The sequence below is a fragment of the Chaetodon trifascialis genome, chromosome 11, assembly GCF_039877785.1.
Source record: "Chaetodon trifascialis isolate fChaTrf1 chromosome 11, fChaTrf1.hap1, whole genome shotgun sequence".
Classification (NCBI taxonomy): Eukaryota; Metazoa; Chordata; class Actinopteri; order Chaetodontiformes; family Chaetodontidae; genus Chaetodon; species Chaetodon trifascialis.
In genome coordinates, this window is record NC_092066.1 from 3,110,688 (window position 1) to 3,138,174 (window position 27,487).

At 44.6% G+C, this 27,487-nt stretch overlaps 1 protein-coding gene across 5 annotated transcripts in view; it reads right to left on the reverse strand.

Moving 5' to 3' along the window:
• Positions 1-540: 540 nt before the first annotated feature.
• The window catches only part of LOC139338852 (enhancer of polycomb homolog 1-like), a 30,786-nt gene continuing 3,839 nt past the window's right edge, over positions 541-27,487 (reverse strand). Inside the window, exons 1-14 of one of the 5 annotated variants that reach the window (XM_070974136.1) lie at positions 25,874-26,258; positions 15,506-15,665; positions 12,719-12,864; positions 12,252-12,458; positions 10,976-11,124; positions 10,676-10,823; positions 10,417-10,581; positions 9,687-9,776; positions 9,089-9,237; positions 8,396-8,838; positions 5,432-5,553; positions 5,182-5,320; positions 3,712-4,096; positions 541-2,166 (exon numbers count right to left, since the gene is read on the reverse strand). In XM_070974136.1, the coding sequence (XP_070830237.1) occupies positions 2,094-2,166; positions 3,712-4,096; positions 5,182-5,320; positions 5,432-5,553; positions 8,396-8,838; positions 9,089-9,237; positions 9,687-9,776; positions 10,417-10,581; positions 10,676-10,823; positions 10,976-11,124; positions 12,252-12,458; positions 12,719-12,864; positions 15,506-15,665; positions 25,874-26,026 (2,529 nt within the window). In that variant the 5' untranslated portion in view covers positions 26,027-26,258 and the 3' untranslated portion in view covers positions 541-2,093. Of the gene's footprint in view, positions 2,167-3,711; positions 4,097-5,181; positions 5,324-5,407; positions 5,554-8,395; positions 8,839-9,088; positions 9,238-9,686; positions 9,777-10,416; positions 10,582-10,675; positions 10,824-10,975; positions 11,125-12,251; positions 12,459-12,718; positions 12,865-15,505; positions 15,666-25,873; positions 26,259-27,487 lie in introns of those variants that run through there. The other 4 variants (XM_070974135.1, XM_070974134.1, XM_070974138.1 and 1 more) reach the window with 4 other exon arrangements.

Below are 27,487 nucleotides of genomic sequence, written 5' to 3' on the forward strand. Positions count from 1 at the left end.
CGTGCGTGCGTGCGTGCGTGCGTGCGTGCACTATATGGTGTGACAAAGGCTTCTTCTTGAGCAAACATATCAAATGAGCTGCAGTCATCAATGAGCTCTTTCACTCATAACGGACGACTCCTCCACTACAGATGGTCGACGTCTACAACCTAAAGTTAGGAGGTGGGAGCAGTGACTCAGCAGGTGATGGTATTTGTGGTCTTCACGAGCAGAAGCTGATTACGTTAAGTGCTGCTTCCTTTCTGAAGGAGCTCGCATACAGACCTGCAGTGGTTTCTTCACCTGCAGCTCAGAGGAGCTGATGAACTCTTTGGTCACCAGCCTCCTGCAGTGCACTTTGAAAACACGTTGGTTTGCTGCCAAAGCGGCTGGCAGACGCTCGCTCGCGTCCTTACCTGACTGCAGACACACACGAAACAACAAAACCCCAAAATAGATCACGGCATCGCAGGTGATTGGCTGAGAGCCAAAGGAGGCGGGACAGCGCTCAAGCATTCAAGACAAAGACGACAAAGAAGGAGACACGCTGGTCAAAACACGTAATGCCCTGGATTTTTATTTCATTTTGTGACAATTCAAGAGGATTCTTAGTCTTTCCCGAATATATGTATGTATGTGTGTGCGTGTTTGTGTGTTTGTGTGTGTAGGAAGGGTCTACAAAAACAAAAGAGTTCATGAATCAGCTGGGCCATTGGAATGGGCATTGGGATCGTGGTACAGACAAAGAAAAACTACAAGTAGCCTTGTTCAGTACCTACCTCTTCACAGAAGAGAGCTTTTTTTGTTGTTTTTTTTTAAGGTTTTTGTCTTTTTTTCCCAAATGAAGGCACCCGATAACTTGTGGTTCATGGCCTTTCAGCCTTCTGGAGAGTTTAAAAGTAGAGAAAACTTTTTTTTTTTCTTCAATTCATACATGTTTTCTTCCTTTCTATGTAGAAGCTGGAATGATAATAAATGTCAGTTACTGCATTTTTTTTTTTACTCCCTTAGTTTTTTTTTCTTTTTTTTTTTAGATCAACAAGTAACAAAAGAATGAAGTCTTTCGTGAGGACAATTAAAATTAAAAAAAGTGGGAGGTACAAAAATATTTATTTAAAAAAATGATGAGGTGGTGGTGGGGGGGTTATCTTTGAGAGAAAACAGAACGTAAATGAGGCCATCTGGTGCAAACCAGACACCGAAATCATACAAAAGCAGCATCAATCAATTAAAAAAAACAAATTATATAGTGCTTAGATAGGTCAGAAGCAGCAAAGTCTTCTGGGAAAGAGTCTTCATCCCCATTTTGTTACTTGTCTCAGGAATAATATGTATGGAAGAGCTTTGTGGAAACTGACAAACTGATGCCTACGACAAACAAATTCACACCTGTCGCCTCCGCCCGCCCCGCGCCTGCACGTCTGGACTCAACATGACACACGGGAACATCATGGAGGAGCGCCCAAAGACGGGCGAGCCGCCGGCCATGTTCACAACATCCAAAAAAAATGCAGTTTTTTTTTTTAATCTAGCTAAATACTGACTACAGCACGGGGAACCGGTGAGGGGTACAGTGTATAAAAAAAGATTGTGAAAAGGAAAAGAAACCTTTGTAAACACGGCACAATAAATAGATCAAACAGCAGGTTCCACCATGCATGTGAGGACATACATTTTTCTGTGGTACAACTTTCACACCTCATACTCGCACCAGTTGCAGTTTGTCGTTTTCTCTTTTTAATTTTGATTTTTTTTTTTATATCTCGAGTGCAAAACATCACAAATGAACAATTCTGTATTCAAGTAATGTTATATACAAGAACAGGGGGGTGGGGGAGGGGGGTATTACAAATATGCAGTACTGTACATATAATTGCCATATTAAGAATTTACAGACGATCTCTTATTAACAGTAACAAATAGGGAAATGGGGGAGAGAAAAAAAAATTGTACGAGACGAGCATTGCAATTAAGTCCCAAAACAGTTACCGTGGAAACCCAGCCTTGCCGTGCTCATTCCGCCACCACTTGCTTTCCCGACTAACAAACGATGCATAGCACCTAAAAAAACGACAACAAAGGAGTGACGCATCCCCCGCGCGGCGTGCGGGAGGCTACGTAACCTCCATGGCCATTGTGTTCTCTGATAGACTGTTCAGTGCTGGCTTGTCTTGTTCGTGGTTCTCCCTGTGGACAGAAGGAGACGAGAGCCGGTGAGACACACAAACAGAGAAGCTTGCATTTGAAATGTTTAGTAAAAAGGTACAGCAACAGGAATGTCCTCATCAGTCTAACTTCTTCAGAGCCGTCTGAAGCTCTGGGCCTCACTTATGTTTCCACTGTATTTCATGCTCAGGCGTTTGGGTATGTGTGGTATGTGGGATTGGTCCGTGTTATGTGCTCATCCCTATGAAAAATAAGTTCATAAACTCATGTTTATTTTTCCCCCTGACCGTGTCCCAACGCTCTGCAGCACTGCCTGAAAGTGCCCGCCCCACCTGCCCTGAGCACAGCCAACGCTCAGCTCCAGGAACTCGTCCCCAAAGCAGGCGGAGGACAATGGAAACAAAAGCACAGGCCACAACTTAAATTACATTTCCTCAAGTTCCTGCTGTGGAAAAGGCTTCAAGTGTCACTTGCTACCAGTTCTTCTACAAATACAGCAAAGGCAAGAAAATTCCAACAGGTCGTATAAATTCAGAGTCTGAACATTTACCTGAAGCCCTTTTCTCCACTGCTCAAACAGAAGAACATCAATTAAGACTAAACTGGCTCATTTCAGATGAAGTTTCTTCCATATAAAAACACAAGAGGTGCGAGCTCTGATCGTATAATCAAAGGATTAAAATCTGTCATTTCCAACTGCTGTTTTTTACCGTGTACACACTTCAGGTGAGCCGCTCTGCCAGCAGTGCCTTTTCTAAGCACTCCAGGTGGTTGTTTCGAGCTGCACAGCAATGAACCAAAGGCTTTTATCTGTTTATAGTTCAGTCTAACAGTACAAAAGCGCAGCAGCGAGATAAAAAAATACAGTGCCAAGTGCTGAACATATTTTCTTTTGTGATATTGCATTTTTGGAATCGTGTTTTTCAAGGTCTGTCTGTGGAGGAAGTAAAAAAGATATCTTATTTAGCACACCTGTGAATACTTCAGGTCTGCCATCAGACTAACTTCACTAACAACAAACAAACATGTCTCATGTGGCAGCATGTTGCCAGAAACTTCCGATTAGAGATCTCAACCATCGAGAACATGTTGGACTGGTTACACGTCGGCCTCTACGTTAATATGCATGCACACACACACGCTGCTAACGGCTTTGCTACACCACGTCGCTGCTAGTCGGGGGAGAAGGTGTGATGACTGGCGGTCTGAGGGCGTCACCCTGCTGGTTTGACCAATGATTGAGACCGATAATTCTGCCAATCAACGTGGTAGAGGGCAAGGGGTTCAAAGAGCTAGTTCAATACCTCGAGGCCAAACTCCTCCTGTCAGAGAGCTAATATGACTAAACACACTGAAACGCAATCTAAGCAGAAGAAGAAGAATGAGCTAAGTTAAGCTAACCAGGGCAGACAAGCTAGCTCTGACCACCGACTAAAGCTATACCAACTTCCTTTCAGCTCGTCAGCCCAAACTCAAAATCAAAGAATAGCCTCATGGCAGCTCCTGGTCTGCAGACTCATCTTTCACCTTTAAATGCCCTCCCACTGCGTTCACATGCATTCTCACCTGGGCACTATGTCCAGCGGCGAGGCTGAGGTCGTAGTGACCTTGGGCTTCTGACAGTTGGCGGTGGCGGCGGCTGCATGGGCGAGCTTTAAGGCGGATGTTGACATGGTGGCGCTCAGCGTCCGGGGGGCGTGGACACGCTTGCCGGTGGGGACACCCAGACGGAGGTTGTTATTGTTTCCCAGCAGGACCTGAGTGGTGGCTGTAGTGGTAGTGGTGTTGGCGGGGTGGGCGGTGCCGTTGTTGTTACTGGTAGCGGAGGCGGAGCTGGTGGTGGTGGTGGTGCTGGGGTGGAGCGAGCCGGGTGTTGGGGTAGTGGTGGAAGGAGCCGGGGCGGCGGGGGAAGGGGACGCTGTGCTTGAGAGGTGCAAGCCCTTGTAGACACCTGAGGGGTCAAAAGAGGGCAGGCGGTGGTGGGGGAGGGGACGAGGGGCAGGTGGTTGGTGACGGGGGGGTGGGGGGGTGTTGGATTTGGAGATGGAAGGTTTGAATTATAAACTGCTGCTTGATGAGAAATCCTGTTATAGTACATTGCATTTAGTGCTGCAAGTTTCCAAAATAAATAACTACTCGAGCACATAAGGAAACAGGTGTGACTGGTCACCTCTTACAGCCAATCAAAACCAGCTGTGGGAGACATGTGCAGAGGTTTGAGGGCAGCCATGTCACACCAGCTCAGCGCGTCTTTAAGACTCTGACAATATGCACAGTATTAAATGTCTACTGCGAGGCAGACTGTCATTTCAGAGCTGCTTCTCTTCACCAGATTTACAAAGAAAGTTCGAATTAGGACTAAAATTCTTTCCCTCTCATTATCTACGTTTTCAGTAGTTTTGTCTGGAGAGGACAGATCCTCGCTGCGCTGTTTTCATCTGCAGAATAATCTCAAATGGAAATTCCATTTTGTCACTTTCTCGGTTATCTCCCAAACCCTGCTGCCTGAGACGGCATCTGTTGTTGGGGGTTTAGTGCTGCAGGTTTCGTACAGTCTGCTTTGTGCTGTTATCTGCTCTTTCACTGCACTCCATTATGGGTTTTAGGACTGTAATTACTTTACCCTCATTGTTTGCTTTGTCTGCTCAGTGTCACTGTATTGCAGCACTTGGGTGAAGTGCACTCTAAATCTGAATTGCTTTTAGTTTTAACGACTTTGCGGCTGCATTATTTTCCAAAACAAATTATATTTTGGGTGGTACAAATAATCACAAGCTGTGATAAGCATCGGCATATCCTGACAGTCATGAAACATTCTCCATGTTGCTCGTGGTTGTGAATAATCAAGATGACCATCAGAGACAGAGATACACTTAATAACAAAGACCAATGACCACCTCATTACAAAAGACGTGCTGGGCAACTGCCTCTTTCCATGTGGCGTTCAGAGGAGGGTCATCCTCACCGAGCGTGACCATCCTCTGTTGTCCACTGACGAAGGCTCTACCAGCAGTTGTCTGCAGTTAGCTGACGTACCTGAGGGGGAGAGGACGCCGTTGACTCCGCCTCCTAGGGCCAGTTCCTCCTTGGTTTTGAGAGCCAGCAGTTGCTCGGCGGTGACTACCGCCGTGGCGGCGAACTGAGCGCTGGCCTGGTCCAATGTATTCGCCAAGCGCTGCTGGGGGAGAAGACAACTGTTACTGATAAGAGTAATGAAACAGGATGAAAAAAATCAGACCATGCTGGGTTTGCGTCTGACTACCTGAACTGACTGTGGGATACTGACGTGTGTGCTGTTTGCAGTGGTGGTGCTGTTGGCTTGCTGTTGCAGCTGGATCTGCTCCAGCTGGTGTTTCTGCATCAGGGCCAGCTCATCCTGATGCTGCTGGTACTGTTCGGCTGTGAAAGCTGACAGAGAAGAGCTTGTTAAAAATCAGGGAGTACATTCATATTCTCAGTGTGTTTAAAATACTGCTTTAACACAGGATTTCTACTCAAGAAAAAGATGCATGCAGACAAATTCATCAACATCAAACTTTGCTCACTCAATGCAAAGCGTGTGTGGTGTGTAAAGAGGAGAGGCCACAGTTTGAATAAACATTCCTTTGACGTTTTAATTCATTTGTTGGCATGAGATTCTGCAGCACCAGACACCTGAAACTCTTCTGCTAAAAACACGCTGGTCTAACGGTGAGGAGGGTAGTGAAGGATGCGCTGAACCGTTCAGCAGACCGATCACATGATGTCTGCGTGTGTGTGCATGTGGCTGTGTGTGATTAGATGTGGTCCTCAGATATGATGCAGCTAATTCTGACTCATTGTTAGACCGCTTGGACTCCAGCTGCAGCCTCTTGCAGTCTTGCAACCCAGTGGCATCAGCTCCATGTGAAGCATCATGAAGCTGAACTTCACAAACAAACCTCATCGCTGACACAAGAGGCTTTGAGGACACTGTTTTCCTCTTCACCTCTTTCTCTTGAGGGTATAAATCACACTTCATTACGCAACAAACCTAACCTGAACCGTAACCTTTTGTCATTCTCTGCCTTCTTTTTCCTGTAAAATCTTGCAGACTCTTGCTGGTACTATGGCTGTAATCAACAGTAACACACAGGCACCACAACACTTTAATCAGCTCACACCCAGCCAGTGCTGCCTTCACTGATGAGGCAGCTGTGAAAGGACAAGTATGAAGAGGGTCTCAGGTGGCACTGGTGAGGTATGTTCTTCAGCTCAGCAGAACGTGAAAGCTTTACGTGGCCTTACCAGAGCTGTGTATTTGCTGACGAATGACACGACTATTTGAGCCAATGCTACACTTGTATCATCAAGCCTGTTGCCTGCAGAAGAGACTGAAGTGTGTTGGGTCTGTTCCTGCCAATACTCACTGCTTTATCAACTTTAGCTAAAGTCATACTGGTGACTTGGCAACCAGTGCCTTTACGTGCACTTCAGAAACCAGATTACTTCTGTTGGCTGTCATGGTACACATAAAATATTTTATCTTTGGTTTGACAATCTCATACTGGGTAAGGAAGAAATCAAATTACTGACCCGCATGTAAACACATTTGTTTGACAGTTATCAGTCACTCCAGTGAACGCAAATCTAATTTTCAGCCATAATCTGCTTTATCACAGACACCTGCTTTGTGTGCATGTGTACGTTCACCCACCGTCAAACTTGCATGCAAGTTATTTATCCTGTAAATAATACAGCCTTCAGTCTTTCTTCACTAGCTTTCTATTGATTCCCACATTTCAAGGTATTACGTGGCCTTGCGCCTCAGTGCAGTATTGATTTCCTTATTCCCTGAGAGCCCTTCAGTTCTCTCGTTCACAGGATCCAGGACTCACTCGTCACTCGTTTGAAAGTCACAGCTCATACTCTGGCACCGCCTCCATCTGGAACACCAGCCATGCTTATTTCATCCAATCTGGTACCGTCTCATTTAATCAAAATACTGCACTTTTTAATTACAACCTCTTTGCAGCTGCTCTCTGCAGACTTAACGCCTCTGAACAGAGCAGCTACAGGAGTGGTTCACTTTATTGCAAAATCGCTTGTTCCTTTGCTTTTGTTATGGTACTTAAACAAATTGGTTTTCAAGGAAAAAAATAATCAACAGGCAGTTGCTCTCCATGCAAATCAAACACACACGACTCGTGTAAACTGTTTGTAGCAGCATCAAGACACCAACTGCCTGACTGCCCTCGCCGTAATACTACCTGGGACCTGTGGCATTTAGTTTGCATTCACCACCCCGCGCCTCTGTGTCCACACACCATAACAAATACTGTGCATCTCATGAATATATTTATCAAACCAGTTTTAATTGACACCTTGCGGATTGGGTGGGGCAGGAGGTGATGTGGTGCGAATGCCAAGCAACAGCAGAAGCTTGATGAACAACAAAAACACTTTCACAACGCAGCTAGAGGACAGAAGGACACGGGTCCCGCAATTTAAACACTCCGACAAAGAAACTGGTCGCCAGAATCCAGGATAAAAAAACAAAATGGAGGTAAAAAGGAAGCAATGTGTACTGCTGAATAATTTCATGGATGACTGGGTCCCAATTACATATCAACTTTCATGGGTCAGTTCCCCATAACACATCATGTGCTCAAGTTTTTACATCCTCCAACACAACCAGGAGGAGCTGGAATATAAGCTGCTAGTACTGAAGACAAAGTCAACAGAAACTCCTCTTTCCATCAACCACAGACTGTGCAACCTTCGTTTTTTGACTACTTTTTACAGGGAAAACAATCCATATAAAAGCTGATTATCCAGAGTATTTGGGACAAGGTTTCTGGGAAAGAAACACTGCTGAAGAAGCAGAATTAAGTTTGTGTTCACCCCCATTGTATCAGACATCAGAGAGCTCAGTGGCAGATATCTAAACACCTGAACAAACAAAGGCTGAAGTGTAGCCATGGCTTAATTCAGCTAGGGCTCAGGAGTCAGTGTCAGGTGACTGACCCTTTAAAAACAAGCTCATGGGTGGAAGACAAGGGATGCTAGTGGTGTGTGAGTGTGTGTGTATGCATGCATGCCCTTTATCACATTTTTTTACATTTAAAAAGTCACTCGTCATCAAAGCAAAGCAAGCTGCCATGAGTGCAAAGTCATCCAAACAACCTGACAGAAGGAAGAAGCTTGACAAAATGCATCTACAATGTGTATATGTATGTGTGTGTGTGTGTGTGTGTGTGTGTGTGTGTGTGTGTGTATCCGATCCACTCACCAGCAGTGGGTGTGGGTGCAGGTATGACCCTCGCCGGGCGCTGAGGGCCGTAGGGCCGCCCTCCAGCTGCGGAGGCTGAGAATGGCCGCTTCAGGCCTCGACTCAACTTCCTGAAAAGCGGGTGGGCATTGTCCAGCTCATGTAGTGGTAGTGTCCGTGGTCTAAAGTGCCTCCATCGGCACGACTTTATATTCAACAGTATCTGACTGAGGTCCGTGGAAGAGGGAGAGGAAGGAGAGGAGTTGAAGGAGGAGGAGCTTCTGTCTGAGGTATTTGTTTCTGAGGTACTGGCAAACTTGTCGGTGGCCGGTGAGCGTGAAGTAGTTGTAGGAGGAGGTGGAGGCGGAGGAGGAGGAGAGGGGGAGAGAGGCAGGTCGAGCATGTCTGGATCCAGTCCGTGGAAAATGTTGTCATAGTCCGTGTATGCCCTGTCCAGCAACACCCTGAGAGAGAAGGAGAAGGTCAGGTCCTTTTCTTTAAAATCAAATATTCTACCAAATATTCAATTAAGCAAGTAATTAGATGTGAATACTTGTACCTGTCAATAGTAGAGTAGTAGAGAAAATCTGAAAAATTTAAGCAGTCCTTGCTTCCTTGTGTGCAGCTAATCTATTATCCACCATTGAGATGTAAAAATCAGACGTTAGCATGCTACGTGTTCACGCCATTAATGAGGTGTGAAATGTAACTGACCTGCCGCCTCGTCCCACGCGTCGTCGAGCCATACCAAGGCAGCGCCGTGGCACGGTGAGCGTGGTGAGACTGTAGCGAAAGCGAGCTTCTGCCAAACCGTCCTCCCAGGGTCCACACCATGGCCAGCTACCCACACGATCCTGATGAGCCTGGAAGCAAACAGGACGCTGAAGGTCAATGACTGGATTCAGATCATCTGATCTTTGCAAACTGTGTCTGTTTGCTTTAGTAACCCAATGAAAAAACTTTCCATTGTTGAGAAAAACTTGAAATGTGTAAACTGAATACTCCACTATAAGGACAGTCCACAAAATTAATCCCTCCTGCTCAACATAAGACAGCTCCACATTATTTCAGCTATGCTACGTTGCATTTAAACACAGTGGAAATGGCCTAAACCCTTTCACAGCATGTTATGATACGACTCAATATGGATAATTGTTCCTGCTCCATCAAGTGCTTGCAAAGAGCATTTAAAAGCATCTACAACCTCAGGGCACCCCTGCTGGGACACTGTGCCCTCTTTAAACCCACCACCATATAAGAGTAAAGCTCTAATATGCTTTTTGTATAATGTGTGGATGATCTGAGTACTTACAGCGTAGTACTGGCAGCCTGCCTTCCTGCGAAAGGCATAGGCACCATCTGGGTCGTTCTCCTCCTCTGCTTCTGATGAGCCTGAGTGCAGCTGTGGACACAGAGGTCAGGGGTCACAAAGGTCACCGAAGAGCAGAATTTACAACACTGAAGCCAGAGGTTCTGCTTAAAATAAGTTTCCCTCCCACTCATCCCATCTAGTTTTGCAGTTGTGTGTGGATTTGTCAGGAAATGGGCAGAGCGCAGTGCCCCTAAAATCAGTGCAAACAGGGACAGAGTGTGGACTCTTGCTGTGGATCAACCTTGACATAGTACTAAATTTATATCTATGAAATGTATTCTAGGGGATTTCAGAATGGAAATGTAGAGCCATGGACACATATTCTGTAAATACAACGGTTTTATTTTCAGCATATCATTATCACATCACCACCATCTCTTCTGTTTTAGGATTGTATGGTGGTTTTCACGGCACCCTGCAACTGTTGTTCCTGCTTCCAGTTTTAGGTTTTCACTTGGTTGTTGGTAAAAAACAAACACGTGGAGTAGCTTCTCCTGAATTCTACAAACTGATCAATGTCAGCTTACAAACTCAGTGACCAACCGACGTGCAGAAAAGTGGTTTTATGGTCTGTTATTCAAAGTTCTGTTAGCTAGAATGCTAGCTGTGATAAAATCAGCATTTGCGTGACTGAGCGGCTGTGTTTGCACCAGTTTTCTTGCGCGTGTACCTGGGAGAAGGGCTCGTCGTCCGAGCTGGGGAAGTCGTATTGGTTGAGGTCCTTGGCATTGAAGACGGCAGGACCCGGATGGTGGGGGGCGCCCGACGAGAGAGGCAACACCTTCTGCTTCTTCTCATACTTCCTCTTTTGTCGGGGAACTTCTGTCTTCTCGGGCTAAAAGGAGAAAGAAGACACATCTCATGAGACTTTAAAGCACCTTAGAAACACATTTAGAGACCGCGGATGATGGTAATACCATGAGTCTCACCTTGGACTTGTAGTCCTTGAGGTCCATGTGGTCCTGGTGTCGGTACTGGTTGGTGAGGGGGACCAGGGGAATGATCTGCGGCCTCACCAGCGCACGCTCAGCCAGCACCTCTGCCATCACCTCACCACCGAAGTCTGACATGACGTTTCTGGAGAGAACGCGAAAAAAAAAGTAGATGTAGTTGTTTTATTTCACTTTTGAGCAGCCACAGGACATTTGTCTTCTCATGTCGTCCTGCTGCGTCCGTCTCACTGCTTTTCGTTTCATTATGTGTGCATGCGGCGCTGGACGCAGGCTCACCTCTTCTCAAAGATCTCCAGTGTGAGATGCAGCAGCTCTCTCTTGCTCTTCTCCCTCCTCTTGATCATTTCCAGGATGGTGACGGCTCGGCTGAGATCCCTGCGTAGCTTCAGCATCTTCTCGTAGGACGCTTCGTCATTCTTACGGTTCTGAGTGTTGAAGGAAGAACAAAAGCAAGTTGTAATGATTAGATGTAAACTCAACAGCTTCATCAGTGCTCTGAGCCTCACGCTGAATGATACATGGAGGCAAACTGAGGCCAGGTTCAAGAACAATGCTGGCAAGTAATCAAACCTGTTACACAATTCTTAGTAGTTGCAAAACACATCTTTGTGGTTTAGGATGTGTGTTTAAATGTATTTCATGTATTGTATGCATCAAATGTGGAACTCAACATCTGGCAGGTGTTTGATGCATTACTACTTTAAACATTTAGAAAGTTGTTTGCTTTCATCAAACAAGTTACCAAGATCATAACGTTAACATGAAGCTTAAATTCTTCAAATGACCACTTGGTGGCATTTACATCCTTCACAGGAGAGCTGAGAGGAAACTACAGCTTCACTGTTTCATGGCGCGCTGTGTAAGTCAAGAGACTAATCCACTGGAGTATGTGATTAATCTAATTTATATTAAAGGTGGATTGTTTCTCAGGCGACACTTTGGTGAGTTGGGAAGGTGCATTTATTGGACTGAATCTTGATCTGAAGTCCATTGAGGTATCAAACAGTCAAGAACTTGATGTTTTTAGTGTGTATGAACTGAAACATCAACATTTTGTCTCTCTTGATATGAACCAAATGTAACCTAAAAACAACAGCACCTTCATCAATGAGCACTTCACAGAGGAGCTCAGCCTGTTGCACAGGCAGATAGTGAACTACTTAAAGCAAACTAAATCTCTCACTTTACCCTTCAGTTCATTCTGTCCACACAGACACTGACACAAAGCTATTGTATGTGCTGACATGATCTCTCTAAGATGCTGCAGGTTGGAAGAGGTTTTGGTGTCTGACAGCTTTCCTCTTCTGTCAGCCTGTCGGGTTCAAGTACTGAGAATCTATTCCATCTGCATTACAGCTCAGACATGCACAGTGTTCACAATGTGATAAACTGGATCAAGCTAATCTGGCCAAGCTTCTCAAAGACAGTGAACGCAGCAAAATGTAAAGACTGTGTCAAAACTATTTCATCCAAGGTGGAAGACAAAACTTCCTGCTACGAGGAACAAGAACAACCAAAACAGGGATGGAAGTAGTATGACCCGCCTACTGACCTTCCTCGTTTGCATCTTCTCAGTGCGCCGTCGGAAGGCCACATACGGGTCACTGGTGCTGGAGCCGTCCCTCTTCTCCTGCTTGACGGTGGGGATGAGAGAGTTGGCCTTGCTATTTTTCCTCTTGCGGCTCCAGTAGTCAAAGACCTCCTTGATGAGTTCATCGTCCTCCTTCAGCAGCAGTTTGGCCTCCGGAAGGCTCACCAGCTAAGAAATACAGGCAGGAGTTCCATTTTGATAAACAGGATGCATTTGCAGAGCGGCGAGGGCGACAAATCTGCTATGACAGGCTTTTATGCTCAGACTGTCTCACCATAAAAGGTTTCAAATTTGTGTTACCAACTAATCAACGCAGGCATCACCGTTTTTCAAAAGCTCATTGTGTACTGGTCTGTAAGGTATTTCATTGGCCTTTCTTTAAAGCTGGCTGTGTTCTGGGGGCAGATGGAGACACAAACAGTGCCAACCTGCTGTCCGCTGCCTTTCTCTAGCCGGTCAATCATCTCCTCGAACTGCAGCAAGCTGATCTCCATCTTCTTTTTCAGCTTACTGACAAACGAATCGTCGTCTGAGTCCAGGTCGTAGTCGGGCTGCTCTGTGTCCAAGCTGAAAGCTGCAGGGGTGTAGAGAAAAGGAAATACTTTAATCATGGAAAGATGGGTCTATGGGCTAAGAACACAAACAAAGAAGTGAAGCTGAAGGCAAATGATTGGAGGCACTGCATGCAGCATTACAAAACATTATCTAGCCAGTTTTGTCTAAGCTCACTTTACGTCACTGCTGAAAAATCACTGAAATACTAAATGCAGACTTTCTGTGAACGTTAACTTTTAGTCATTGTTGGTGAAGCAGCAGCGCACACCAAAACTAACTTTCATCCATTAAACTGCAGGAGGAGAAAGTCTAATTTCTGTGATAATAAAAATAATTAATTTTCACCACTCGAGCGCCTCAAGAGTATTTTTTCTTTTCAGCGTCAGTTTGTGTTTACTGCCAAATCACACAGCCAATGCACAAAGAGTACACCCCCTCTACTCCGTAACACTGTGCCCACCACAGAGGCAAGGTTACACCTACACAGCAGAGCAGATTTACACTTCATCATTTAATGATTAAGAGTTTTAATCAAAAGTTTTCAGCTCCGACGCAGAGCTGAGATCATAACGCAGCCTGACACGTGAAAAGAAAACGGTCCTATATTACGAAACAAGTCTGAGCATAGAATTACAACATTCACTGCTAGACTGCATTCAGATACTGAACAAACTGTTCAATTACTACACACAACAACACAGAGAAAACTTCTGTTTTCAGAAAAAATAAAAGCAGAGCTGAGCCTGTCTGCACAAGGCTCTGATCAAAACTAACAGTGACTGCAAACTGAACAGCAGTACCCAAAGCAAGAAGAGCTCTTTTCTGCAGGAGATATAATATTCATTAAACCACACAGCTAACTGGACTCGGTGCTTTGCAAGCACACAGCAGAGCCAACATCTGTTAGATCCTAACTTTTGGGATACACTCTGATTATCAGGCATAATTACAGCACATTTGATTTCAAGACAAGTGAAAGCAGAAGGACTGACTGGAGTAAACACACAACAGAATACCTGACGGTTTGGGCACATTCTGCAACGTCCAACCCAGTCTCCAGACCGACCTGACACTTTATCAGACAATTTCATGGAGTCTGCATTTATATATTTATGAAAGCTAAATAATGCACACTGAGTATTTCTGCAGGTCAAAGATGCATCAGCATCATTCCAGCTGAAGCACAACATGGGACTCTCTGCCCTTCACTAATGGTCTACTGTGAGCGTATTTCAGCTCAAAAGACAGAAAAATACAAAAGCTATCCACTGACTTGCGTTTAGCTTTTTAGCTTTAATTTGTCTGAAGCCTCAGTGACTGGTCAGGCAGACACATCTAACCCCGCTGGGCCACAGCATTTCTTTCAGGTTCTTAGCGACTGCCTCAAAACTCAGTGTGTCGTATTTTTGTGTTTTAATTCAGCAGTAAGTCACAGCAAGTGAGTGAGCAAGAGTCTGAAATCTGAAATCAAATTAATCTGGCTTCCATCAGACAGAGAGCACCTTACAGTTAGAGAACAACCAAAGCAAAGACCAAAGTACATGCCGCTGCATCTTTGAAATGATAAGAAGAGTCCAGATTTAATTAAAGCAAATGGCTTCCATATTGAGCTGCCATCAAGGCAACTGGGTATGACAGATGGGATTTATGGTTATTGACGTGCCTAAAACAGCACACTCACTGGGGTAATTATGGAAGGTTGCGATGAGTTTCCCCACCTTAAATGTCAATATTCTTGTGCGATGCCTTGTTTCTTCACTGGATTTATAGATTTAGATTTTCAGCTAACATCGACTGTCACCTTGTAAACATACAGCTGCATTACGTGCCTACTGACAACTAGAAAACTATTTGTTATGTGTTGTAGACATTTTGGTGCGAACACTTCACTTTCCAGACCTGGAAATGATCGATACTGGATTATTCAATGTTTCAGACTGTCTGGACTTCTGAGAAAAGCCTGAAATTAGTCCAACAGCAATCTGACATGACCAAACATTTGTCATTTCGGCTGATAACAGTGTCTCCATTTAGGGCACAGCAAATTGCTCTCCTTTGAGGAACAATCATGGCAACCACTTGTGACACCAACTGTTACTGAACTAAGCAATCTACCAAACTCATTTTCTTTGACATCATTACTGAAGTAGGCAATCTCACAAACCCATTTACTTTGACAAACATATGACAACTCAGTGAAAGCTCATGACACACACGCCTGATGCCATTAAGTGGATGAATAGCCGTCAGAAATAACAGACCCCTTTCCTACCTCTGGACTCTATAAACCTTTACACAACCAACTAAGTTGCTATATTTACTTTGAATGCCACACGGGTGTAAAAGTCATTTCCTTTTCTTTCTGTGAAAAACTAACTTTCACACTATAATTTATTGCTGTAAAGCTGAGTAATGTATTGAAATGCATCAGCTCTTAAGTGATGTCTGCGACTAAAAAAAGCTACTCTGGTGTGAAATATTGTACTAATTACCACATAATTTTGATCAACAGTCCCCATGTGTCATTTAATGCATTCAAAATAATTGAGGGAAACACTATTACAACCTAATGAAAACTACCGAGGTTCCTAATTTACTGCATCAAACTCATTTTCTCTGCTTTCTGCATCATGTATTTGCCATTAGAGAAGCTCACTTACGCTGTATGTGAATTAGCTGCTTTGGCATCTTGTAGTCCCCAGGGTAGAGGGATTCGTAGTAGGTGATGTTGCTCTCTGCCTCGGGGACCGGGATGACCATGTTGTCCCGCTTCTCGCCATATACCTGCTGCGCTGAGATGGCCCGCTGGAGATGGTGTTCCTGCAAAGGCACAGAAAGAGGTGAGACACACCACAACTGTAGGGTTAAATACTATACAAACAAAATTTGGATCTAGGGAAAGTGCTTTACAAATATAATTATCATGATTACTTGAACACAGCAGAGGAAGGATTTTTCTTGACGTCATTAAGATCATTAGGTAGCATACTGAATTTAAAAAGCTGGTGGCCACACAGCTGAAAAACTTTATTAAAAATGAACTAATATGAAAGCAATCGAGTTTAGAGCCTAAAACTGATGATACAATCTTCTAGAGCTTAGATCAGTGAGATACAACAAAAACAAATGACCATTCACAGAAAAGGGTTTGATTCGTCTCTGCTCTGAGATCACTCTCAAAGAATTCAAAGCACTGGCAGCTATTGGTGTGGTTTGGGTAAGAAAAGCAACTGTACACTTGAAAAAAAAAAAAAAAAAAACAGTGGCGGCTGCCTTAAGAGGTTAGCACTGATGCTGCTCTGACATCTGTTGTATCAGAACTGGAGAGTATAAAAAGTATTAAAAGAGGCGCAAAGACCAACGAAAACATCTATTCCATCTTCTCCCAACCATGAGAGTCTTACTACAGCATCATATGAATCTGACTGGATGAGCTTGTGACAAGACATATAGTTGGTTAAGTCACCTGCCAGGTTGATCAGTTCATACATCATTATCAGATTTTTCTTTAAGTCTCCAACACTGGCATCAGCCTCGACATTCTCGTATGGAGGGGCTGTGGCGTAGACCTGCACGTGTTTGAGTGGATGTCACTCGTCAGCTACAAGCCACACAGCTGTGGATGAGCAAGCCTTTCTAAAGCATGAATGAAACAGCTTATGCCAATCAGTGACTGAGCGCATGGCCGAACTAATGCTAAGCTCCACGTTTCCATGTGCAGCAGCAGTTTGAATAAACTAAAACTGAAACATTTCTCCACAAGTCTACAATGAAGTTTCAACTTCTGCTGGAGGTAGAAAATAAATAAAAGTCAGCCGTTATCAGGAAATTGTTCCCATTTCAGCTGTAATACAGTGAAAGCAAACACCAACCTGCATGACATCTAATTCTGCTGTCACAATGTCCACACAAAGAAAGCAGAGTAAACACTGCAGAGCTTTGGCCTTTCAAAAAGCAAAATCAGAATTCAAACAGGGCTGCAACAAACTGTTCAAACAGGTCACAATAAGACCAATCTGAGAGGCAACCGCAACAAAACCCTGCCCAACTTAAACATGAAATCAAGCCTGGTCAACTGTAACCTCGTCATCTTAGGCCCGGGAGGAGGAAACTCACAATTATCCAGTTGCACAATGGTAACATTTGGCATCCAGTCAAAATTTACACCAAACATCCTGTACAGAAACAAACAAGACTGCCAGATTTAACAGAACAGCAGTTCATGCTGAATCTGAACTGCCAGAGGGAGATCAGAATATTGAATCTTTCACGTCAAACTAAATGTACACATTCATACAGCTCTTCATTTATTCATGTGACGACACCTGTAATTTTCATGGTTGTATGAAGATTGCCCGTTGGGCCGAGAATACTGCGTTAAAGCTGGGTGGAGGCAAATCAGAACGTGCCATCCAATCACTGATCTCCAGAGCACAAATACAGAGGAAAACTTAATACTGTTTTACGTCTCCAACACTCAGTCAGTTGGCCTTATCTACCCGCCACGAGTGTGATGCCAGCCTGTCGCTGCCAAGCCGGCTGAGGGGTAATGTGCCCGAAGGAACGCAGCAGACAGGATGGATGGCTGACTAACTGGTTTGCTGGCGGGCTGCTCGTCTGAACCGCCCCAGTCAGTCGTAGTAGTAGAGCCTAAGGCGCAGAGCTGGGCACTGATCCACTGGCAGGCAGTCTGTCAACAAGGCAGCGTGCTGCCGGCCTCGTACAGCAGCTCTCCAGAGAGAATGTGTGTGCTTATTGTTTTCCCTGCGGCTGTCAGAGACACAAGGGTAGTGTGGGGGTGGGGGGGGGGCTGGTAGAGAGTAACTGCGCCGAGGGAAGGAAGAGTGAGTCACCGACTACGTTTGCAAGTACACTAATATTCCACTGTTATTCAGAATATGACCATATACAGAGTATTACACAGCACGTAAACAGCATATTCTGATTGGATTCTCCTGAATTAGGTCTCATCGTGAATGGAGGATTTTCCGATTATGCACAAAGTGCCATTTAGACTATGCCTCACGGTTGGCCTTTTTACCTCAGTTTGCGACACAGGTCTTCTTGCCTGTTTACGATCAGTGTGTTGCCTGTCCAATAGTTTGAAAGGCAGGAGGTAGAGATGCAAACACTGAAGAAAGGCCCACATTTCTGGCCAGAAGGAGAACATGTCGACTTTTAAACATCATGAAAAAGTTGGATATCAACGGGTTTTTGGATATGTGCAAATCTCGCAACATCAGCTTTTTCAAGATGGAGGCTGCGTTTGTTAACTGGCTGAATGTAAACGGGAATATTAGTGGAATATTCATTTCCATTTGCCAAGAGTGGGAATATTGTCATTTTTAAAATAAGGGAAAAAGAAGAATTATCTTGTACATGTAAGCATAAGTCAGGGAGTCAAAAAAAGTGGTTATGTTTGTGTGAGACGTGGAAGAACAACTGCTCTTTTATGGCTGCATGGAAAGAAACTGATTTTTTGGCCGTTGCCAAAACAAACACTAAGTCAAGCCATGGCACAGACACTGTTGTTTCATGCATGTGCAAACCTTGAGGGAAAAATACACTACATTTGCAATAATATAATACATCCTCCAACACTAAAAAATGCAAATGCAACACTATTCTTTTCGATCCCATTCTTAACAAGCTAAAGGAACAGATTTAAGAATTCTTTTGTGCTCACAAAAGGCTCATTTGCCTCAAATTTAAAGCACAAATCTGTTAAAATCCATGTTGTGAACACTGACCAGAGTGTCTCGTGGCACCAGTGCAGTTATGAGATGGACAGGCAGAAGCTACAGACAATGAACACGTGTGCGTGTTACCGGTGGCAATTTGCATGCAAAGACACGGTAACGAGATCCTCACTGTCATGTCATTCATCCACTGCTGTCGCGTCATGTTACAGCATGATAATGCATAGCCTCAAACTGCAGGGATACCTGCACAGGTAAGTAAACTCTGTGCTGCTTGTTAGCAAGCCAGTGCAGCTAATCTGTATCTGCTCTCAGTGTGTTCATTCGCCACATCCCGCACTGGTGCATCCTCTCCTCCTGGTGCCCAGGTGGAGAGTGCTGCTGATGGCCAACATGGTGTCAGTACAGACTGACAGGTAATAAGAAAGAATTGTCCTGAAGATGTCACAGTAAATGACCGTCAGGCTGGCTGATGTTAAAGTAAAGCATCACTATTCCCACTAACACTAACGTCCCATTGGATTAGACAGACTAGACCCTCCAGTGACGTCTTGCTGCGCTCTGTTATTAACGTTCCTTTTCACATTTATATTATCTATAGTCTAGTACTGTACAGATATTCTACCAGTTCGACACTCGTTGGGGAACAGCTCTGTGGACACTCCTGACAACAGCATGTTATTTGCTCCCTCAAAACTCAGATGTCTGTGGCGCTGGGTTGTGTGATAAGACTGCACATTTTAGAGTGGCCTTTTACTGTGGCCAGCCTAAGGCACACCAGCGCAATCACTATCCAGTGTACTCAACATCTCGATATGCCACACCTGTCAGGTGCATTATTTGTGCTCAAAATTCAAGAGAAATACGCCTCATGTGCACAGAAGAAGCCCGACATCTTTGACTGCACTGGAGAAAAGAGGGAGCAAATACAAGTGTTGACTTTTCTGCTGAGCGTATGACAAACTCAGCTGTGCAAGACTCAGTCACCGCTTCTACTTCACAGGTAACGTGACCATTTCTACTGGCTATGTCTGTATCTCATCTTACATGCCAGCATCAGTCCAACACACATGCACGGTCAGCCCAGTGAGGCCAGCTGGCCAGCTTTAAGGATGACTTGTATAACTGCTGCTGGCAGTGTTTCAATTAGGTCGAGGGTCAATTTGTGCTGGTCACAGGGCTGCATCAAGCTTTGGAAGTCAACTGGAAGAGCAGACAATTCTCAAGTAGGGCTGGAAAAACAGATAAAATCTTTCACAGAGTAACTGAACTTCTTACATATCATAGAGAAAATTCTTTTAAATTTCCAATGACAAGGTAGCAATATAAAGATAAAAAAGCAACATGGGAGTGTTAGTTTTTAAGATAATCCAGTGACCAAACCCCTGAACGATCAAGGTGCCTTATCACATCGATGCCATCCAATCAGAACACACACATCTCTGTCAAATGATATGACAAACATATCTACGAGCTGAGAAGTTTCAGCTGGCTCACAGTTCATACACATGAATCACAGGAGGCCTTCCTGTGTACAAGCAAACAACTGCACAGCGGTGCTTATTTTCCCTCCGATCAATCTCTAGTTTCCATGCAGGTGTTGGAAATACTTAGATGACTCACCCAAGTTAACTTAACAGCTTTAATCTTTCCATACAACACTGTACAGGAAGGGTTTGTTGTTCGTGTGGTTCAGTATTTGTAGCTGTCTGTTTTTGATTTTTACATATCTAGTGCATTTACTATCAGTTGCTTTGGCAACAGCACTACAGCAGCACAAAGTCCTGAGTCGAGTCTCAACATTAGCGTTTCCATACAAATTCTGCAAAACTGTCTGGGGGTCTGGTCGTGCCTGGGATTCAGGCATTTATACAGGCTAGTTTTATAGGTCATTCCTACATACAAGTGCTTCATGTCAGCTGGAGTTTGCTTTAATATAAACATCCCCGGGCACCACATGATGGCCGGGAGAAACGACTGACTGTTTATTGGAATGGGAACACGAGGACGGCAAACGGTTCTCACTGGGTTTAATCAGGCAAGTGTGCGACGTCTCATAAAGACCTCCAGCACAACTGAAGCTGATTAGTGCTGAACATGGATCAATTCGTGCCTTCATTATGACAAAAACAGGCACGCTTTTAAACCAATCACAGTTTTTAACCAGAGAGAGTCCTTGAAACTTTCAGAAACCTTGCAGACACAATGCAGTAGAACACAATGCAGCAGAATACTGCATCGAGTGCAGGGTTTACTACTCCATACAACCTATAGTCACGTATTATTTCACACCATCCACTGCATTCAGGCTGGGAAAAAAACAGGTTTTCTTTCTTCTAGCCAAGACTGAAAAACCTGGACAAATCAATTATTTTTTGGGATCTTTTTGCCAGAAACATTATGTATCAACTTGCAAATACATGTTAGATGATCACGCTAATGCTCATTACATAAAATGTGGCTGTACACACACACACACACACACACACACACACACACACACACACACACACACACACACACACACACACACACACACACACACACACACACACACACACACACACACACACACACACACACACACACACACACACACACACACACACACACACACACACACACACACACACACACACACAGAGAGAGAGACAGAGCTTCATTTTACTGCATTTTCAAATGAGTGCCCACAGTTTGGGCAAAGTCTCGTTTTAAAAGGTTTTAATCAGCATGTTTTTGCCGAGAGTGAACTTTATAAAGCGTGACACCATCGTGTCGTCTGCAGTTATCTGTTACAGTTTCGGTCTACTGTATTAAATCTATTTTACTGTGTCCCAGAGCACTGTGTTCATCACCACCGTTTGGACTTTTGGGTCTAACGATTTTCTACAGTCTGCTACACCCAAGGCTAGCGACTATATTTTACATGTTCTCTGGCGATCTGTTCTGAGGATGAAGCTACTCCCTCAGCTGAAGAACGTTGTGTGTCTCACCGCTTCCCGAAGGCGTCTGCATACGTAACTCACACCTCTCACACATTTAATCTACTCGTAGCATCTGGCATGACCGCAGGGTTTTCCATGGGGATAAAAAGTAGCCAGACAAACCCGTGAGAGAATCTTTGCCCTCAGGAGCCCAAATTTGATGGACACGTTCTACTTCCGCTACTCCATCATATAGCCTGCTTTTAATTATTGTATATTTTAGAGGCTCTGCCAACCTTTACAATTACTGTGAGAATTAGGCTTCTAAGCACGAGAAAAACACTTACAGGATAACCAAAAATGTAAAGCACGTATAAAAAGCATGATGTGGAAAAACACACTTTATCACACCTGTATTTATGTTACTGCAGGATGTTATTTTTAAAACATGGGGCAACTGAGATTAGTCTTTGTAAAAATGATGAAGGATAAAAGGCATTCTCAGACATTTCAAACAACGTAAACTTACAGTGTGAGGCTGAGGCATAGCCTACATATTCCTCATATGACGCAGGTCTCTTACTTGACAACACTGCCAGTTTTTGATGTTTACAATGCATCTTAGGGTGTAAATAAAGATCTTTCGTTCATTCATTAAGCCCATAAACATCTGTGTTGCGTATGTGGACGTACTTTATAATGCAGTCAAGTTGCTGCCGCCGGTGCAGCTCATCTAACGAGGATCCTGCACGTCTGTGCACTCAGTGTGATCCTCAGTGCATTTTGTCATTCAGTATTTTGCTAATGTCTGTCAACACCAAAGACGGTCTTCTCTGCAGGACAGAACCTCTCAGCTGAGCTTGTGCACACACATATTCCCATAGCACGTTTCTCATCACGCACACACTGTTTTGAAGTGGAGGCTTGTGGTTGTAAAATGTACGTGCTCTGCAAATCACGACTTGCTAATCAAAACAATTTTATTAGAATCAAAACTAGATCAAACAGCTGGCTGCTTACAGAGAGCTCTGACTCCCTCTGTGCATGTATTCTTGCACTGCCTTCATGTTTCTATCTGATTCCCACCGTATCGCCCCCCCGGTGAGCGTCTAAACCCCCTGCATTAACTTCCTCTGGCTTCTACACAATGAGGGAAGAGCTCATAAAAACCAAACGGCCTTGAGCAAAAATACGTCGGCTGCCAAACCTAATAAAGCAATGTGTTTGCTTGTTTTCCCAGCCATGGCTATTTGCTTGAGAATAAATAGACTTGGATTGAGGTGAACAGTCACAATGCAGAGCATTAGCCAGTGCCCTCACACACACACAGTTTTTCCCCTCAGTCTTGCTTTCTCACACATACACACAAGTCCATAAATAGCCTTCTAAAATGACCACATCGATCACTGTCAAGTCCACTGAGGCAGCCAGAGCCTCCTCCACCTACCCCAGTCTCGCCTCTGACAGCTACTGTCCCAGACACTGTAAATGCCACTTAACATGACGGACAGCTGCAGGGGACGGTCGGGTAGGGCTGTCGAGGGATGCATACAGTACAAAGCACTTTTATGCACTACATGGGAGAGGATGGTTTTGCACAGAAATTAACAGCAGCCATCAGTCTGTAAATCAAGTGAACTACGAGTCGAGAAACTTTCCACTCCTTAAATTAACATGGCTGGCACAAAAGGACAGAGGTGGTGTTTACGAGGCAAAATAAGTTTTTCTAAAGTGAGCGTAGGCCTGCTATTGCATAATAATGCAGCGAAACCCATTAATCACAAACAGAACGCGCAGTCTTCCATCCAACGGATAATGACTGGAAAATTCCTAAATCCACTGGTCACTCTCAGAAACCGCTCCGGCTGAGGCTTTCCTAGCAGCCAAACTTGCTCTAGAGACTGCTTCAAGAGCCTGCCTGGAGCGTGGCGTGAATTTCCCACGCTGCCCACGAACGCGTCAACACAAAAGTGTCAACAGCGAAAGGAAAAGGGGGGAAGCAGCTGACAAAGACAACTTTCAATTTCACAGCGTGTCGGCTGCAGCCTTTGGACAGGTGACAGCAAGGTCACGCTGAGAACACGCCGCGGCCTGCCAGCGCGTGTGTATTAGCGTCTGCGTGAGTGTGTGTGTACAAGAACTGTGTCTGGCAAAGAGGCAAACACAACAGATGCCTGCGGGTTCCCACCAGGGCCGCAGACACTGACCTCACTTTCACCCAAATGTAAACACAAGACCAAGTGTCTGGCCCAAAACAAACAAGGCGCACGTGCTGAGGGAGTTTCGGCTGGGACGGCTCTACGAGCGAGCCATGCTACACGCACGCACACACACGGCCTGTAGATGACAAAACCACATGCTAGATTGAACGACAACTTTTGAAAAGCGAGTCCGGCAGCAACAGAGAAAGCGCGTGTGGAGTCTTGTTCAAACATCGACTGCTAAATGCAGAGTGCAGAAAAACCTACAAGTTGCTCTGCGGTCTAAGTTCAACAGCCCACTGCTGAAAGCTCTCCATTAGACTCAGAAGTACAGGGACACCACACATTCACTCTGCAGACCACTGAACACTGAGTGGGTAGTCAGTGCGGCGGAGCTCAGCAGGTCAAGCATATCTCCAAAAATTTTAACAAAAGTGCAGAAATCAGGGATGCAAATCACAGTGGTGGCCCATAAAGTTAAGATTACATGTACTGAACAGTGCAACACAGCAACATCACCAAACCTAGAGTGCTGATGGAGTCACAAAGAGCATGAACTACAGCACAATGATTATTCAGAGCATATTTCCACCCGACACCTGATGCAAGCGTTCATAACGGACAGCTCCAAACACTGAGCGGCTAGCATGCAGCAGGCCCTGGCCTACCTCTTACAATGATATGACCGTTACATAACGAAGCACTCCAGCTGAGCGGAGCACAGACTTTGAAGTGCCAGCGACCCCCCTCTCCTCCTCCTCCTGCTGCTGCCCTGATCTCTTCCTGAGCACCACGTGCCGCTGGTCTGCCAGCCTGCTGTGCCATCTGACACACTGAACCCCTGACACCGAGCCTCCACGAGAGCAGGGACGCTGGCTGCAACACGCGTCCATTGAATAACAACAGTGTCCACAACAGACGCCTGTAATGATCTTCACCATTTACTTGCCCTTATATTACAGTCAAGACGGCTGATATCTTGCTTGGTGGCTCCAGAATACGGGCAATTGTCTCTTACATGACATGAAAACAATGGAAGCACAAACAGTAAAATTCCCCTGGGGTGCATCTAGTTTACAGACACCCCCCTACAGAAAACCAAAAACCAAAAGCAGGCTGCAGACTGTTTATCTACCTGCCTCACTACGCCCACCTCACCTGAAAAATCACTTTCTCCTAGCAACAAATTACTCTATTTCTTGGGGGTCCACCAAAGGTTAGCTACTCATCTGCCAGAACAGCTAGCAGAGCGCTTCACATTATTTATTTCAAAACTTACAAGCGCTCCAGAATTTGGTTTGAGGATGGGACTCACTGTTTACACCAAGAAACCAGGGAGAAGATTACGACACTGACGACAAGCCAACATGAAGAACCACTGACTGAGGCTAGCATGTGAGGAGAGACCTCCCCAGGTTAGCCACGTAAGACTGGGAGATTAAACAATATGACAGCTACACGACAGAGCTAACGTGGTGCATTTCCTGTTCAAATTATGGTTTTAGTTGTTGCAATAAACCAACAGCAACAGCTGTATTATATATACAATGAGGTACACAACCACAGACATCACACAAATACACGTTAAGAGGTGAATCATATGCAGACAAGACCATGACATGATGAAGTGCTAATAGCTAACTGTACATAACTGAGGACCTGCACCCAAGATGTCCAAATTATGTCAGCACCCACAGTGATGTGAGCAAACACACATGAAAGCATAAACCATGTCCTGTCTGAGAAGACCGACACTGAGCTTTTTCTCAATGAATGGCAGCAGTGTTGACATTTCTGTCTGGAAGTAGCACAGATGCCACATATAATCTGAAATCACTAGCTCCCCCTTGCCCTGGTCCTTTGCAATTACGCCAACACAAGGCCCCATCCTGACAGACAAGACAAAATGTCGGAATTGCTGAAGTCACATGACTCCTTTGTACTCAGAAAATCGCCTCACGGATAAATAAGCCGGCGAAACCGGGTAAATTTACCCTATAACGACACAATGTACCCCCGCTTTACCCAAACATTCGCCCACGTCCCACACACATGCCATTTGAAACAGAAATCCGTCGTGTTTCTCCTGAGAAAATTGGCGGCCATTTTGTGAAAGCTTGCGCAGAAAAAAAGAGGGACGCCTGTGATCATTTTAAAATAAACCAAAGCATATATTTTAACAAATCCGAATGGTTAAAGCATACCGATTCCTCTTCTTTCTCCATCCCCGTAGGCATCTGCGGCACGGCCCGGTTAATGGATGCATATTCGTGTAGGTCGGGTAAATCCTCACAACGGAAGACGGGTAGTGGCTTGGAAGCGTCCAGCGCCCGCGCCCGAAACGACAATTTACTCATTTTTCACAATTCGAGATGCAATATAAATCTATCGGATCTCCTAATATTCACAACGGTACCGAGTGGAGCTTTCATGGATGTTTCTGTGCGGTTATTCTCTATTCTAACGTTCGAAGGGTTGTAGCTTGTATTTAGGGCGTCGCCAACGGAGCCGGGGGAAGGCCCGGATCTTGGTCGCTCTCTCTCGGACTGTTTTTTTCCGACGCTCCGCTCCCTATCGTTGGTTCAGTGCGCCATGGACAACATGGCGGACATTTAAAACTCTTTTGCTCGGTTTCGCTCGGAGCGGTCCAACCCCCAGTTCGCGGACCGACCATTCCCACACGATCCCGGGCGCTTGCGCGTTGCGGGGTGGGGGGAAGGGGGTATTTCTTGCAAACTAACTCCTCTCCACACATGCACATCAATTATTGAGATAAACATTAGGCATGGCCGAAATGTATAATGCGAAAAATAAATCACTAAATCATGAATTATACATTAATGTGATAAATAAAATGAAAAATCAGGACAGAAAAAAGAAAAATAGACAAATATATTCAACCACGGGATGAAAATACAAAATAATAATAATAAAAAAGATCAATGAAAATTGATTCACGTGTAACAAAAAGTTATAATTAACATCGTGAAAAAAGGTGTAAAATCTGCTGCAGTGATAAACTGCTGATCCAATTGATTTTTATTGACTGTGCCATCCATGTTTTAATACTAAAATATCCATACCATCATAATCATGACTGTTTTTAACTGGGTCTCTCAAATGAAGATAAATCAAAGTTTATAACTTTTCCTTTTGTTGATACGTTGGTACTATATAAAAAAAAGGGTGATGCCTGCTTTAATAAGAGAGGCTGCGCTCAGGAAATACAGCATAACTATGATAAAATGCTAGCAGTAAAAAAAGCCTCAAATGATAAACTCAAAATATCCTAATTATTACTTTTTTATTTGTGAAATACAACACTCTTAAGATTAATTTTATGGCAGTTTTTTAATAATTTAGTGCAAAACTGGAGGAACAAACCCTGAACAGGAGCTGGAGTTACAAATGACACTATCAACAACAGGCCAACTTCAGATTTAACAGTTTCAGGTGTTAAATCTGATACACTGAAGCTCTTCTGTCACTGGTGGGGGTGTAACAGCCCACTTTAAAAAAAAGAAAAGAAAAAGAAAGCCTCCCAGGTGAAAGGCTTCATGTTCACCACCAGCACAACGTCGCCCTCTTCTGGCCTGACAGGCAAAGGCTCAGACTTCCAGCACCCTAGCATGCAGTACAAAGACACACTGCACCCACCATTTCCTGAGCGTTTCTGTCCAAATCACTCTGCAGCTCAGTTTGGGTGTCTCCAGGCGTCAAACCCTTAACCCTGACAAAGCTACGACCATGCTTTGACGTCAGCAGGCTTTGACGTCAACTTCTACCATGAGCCCATGGATTCAGGGAACTGACAAGTG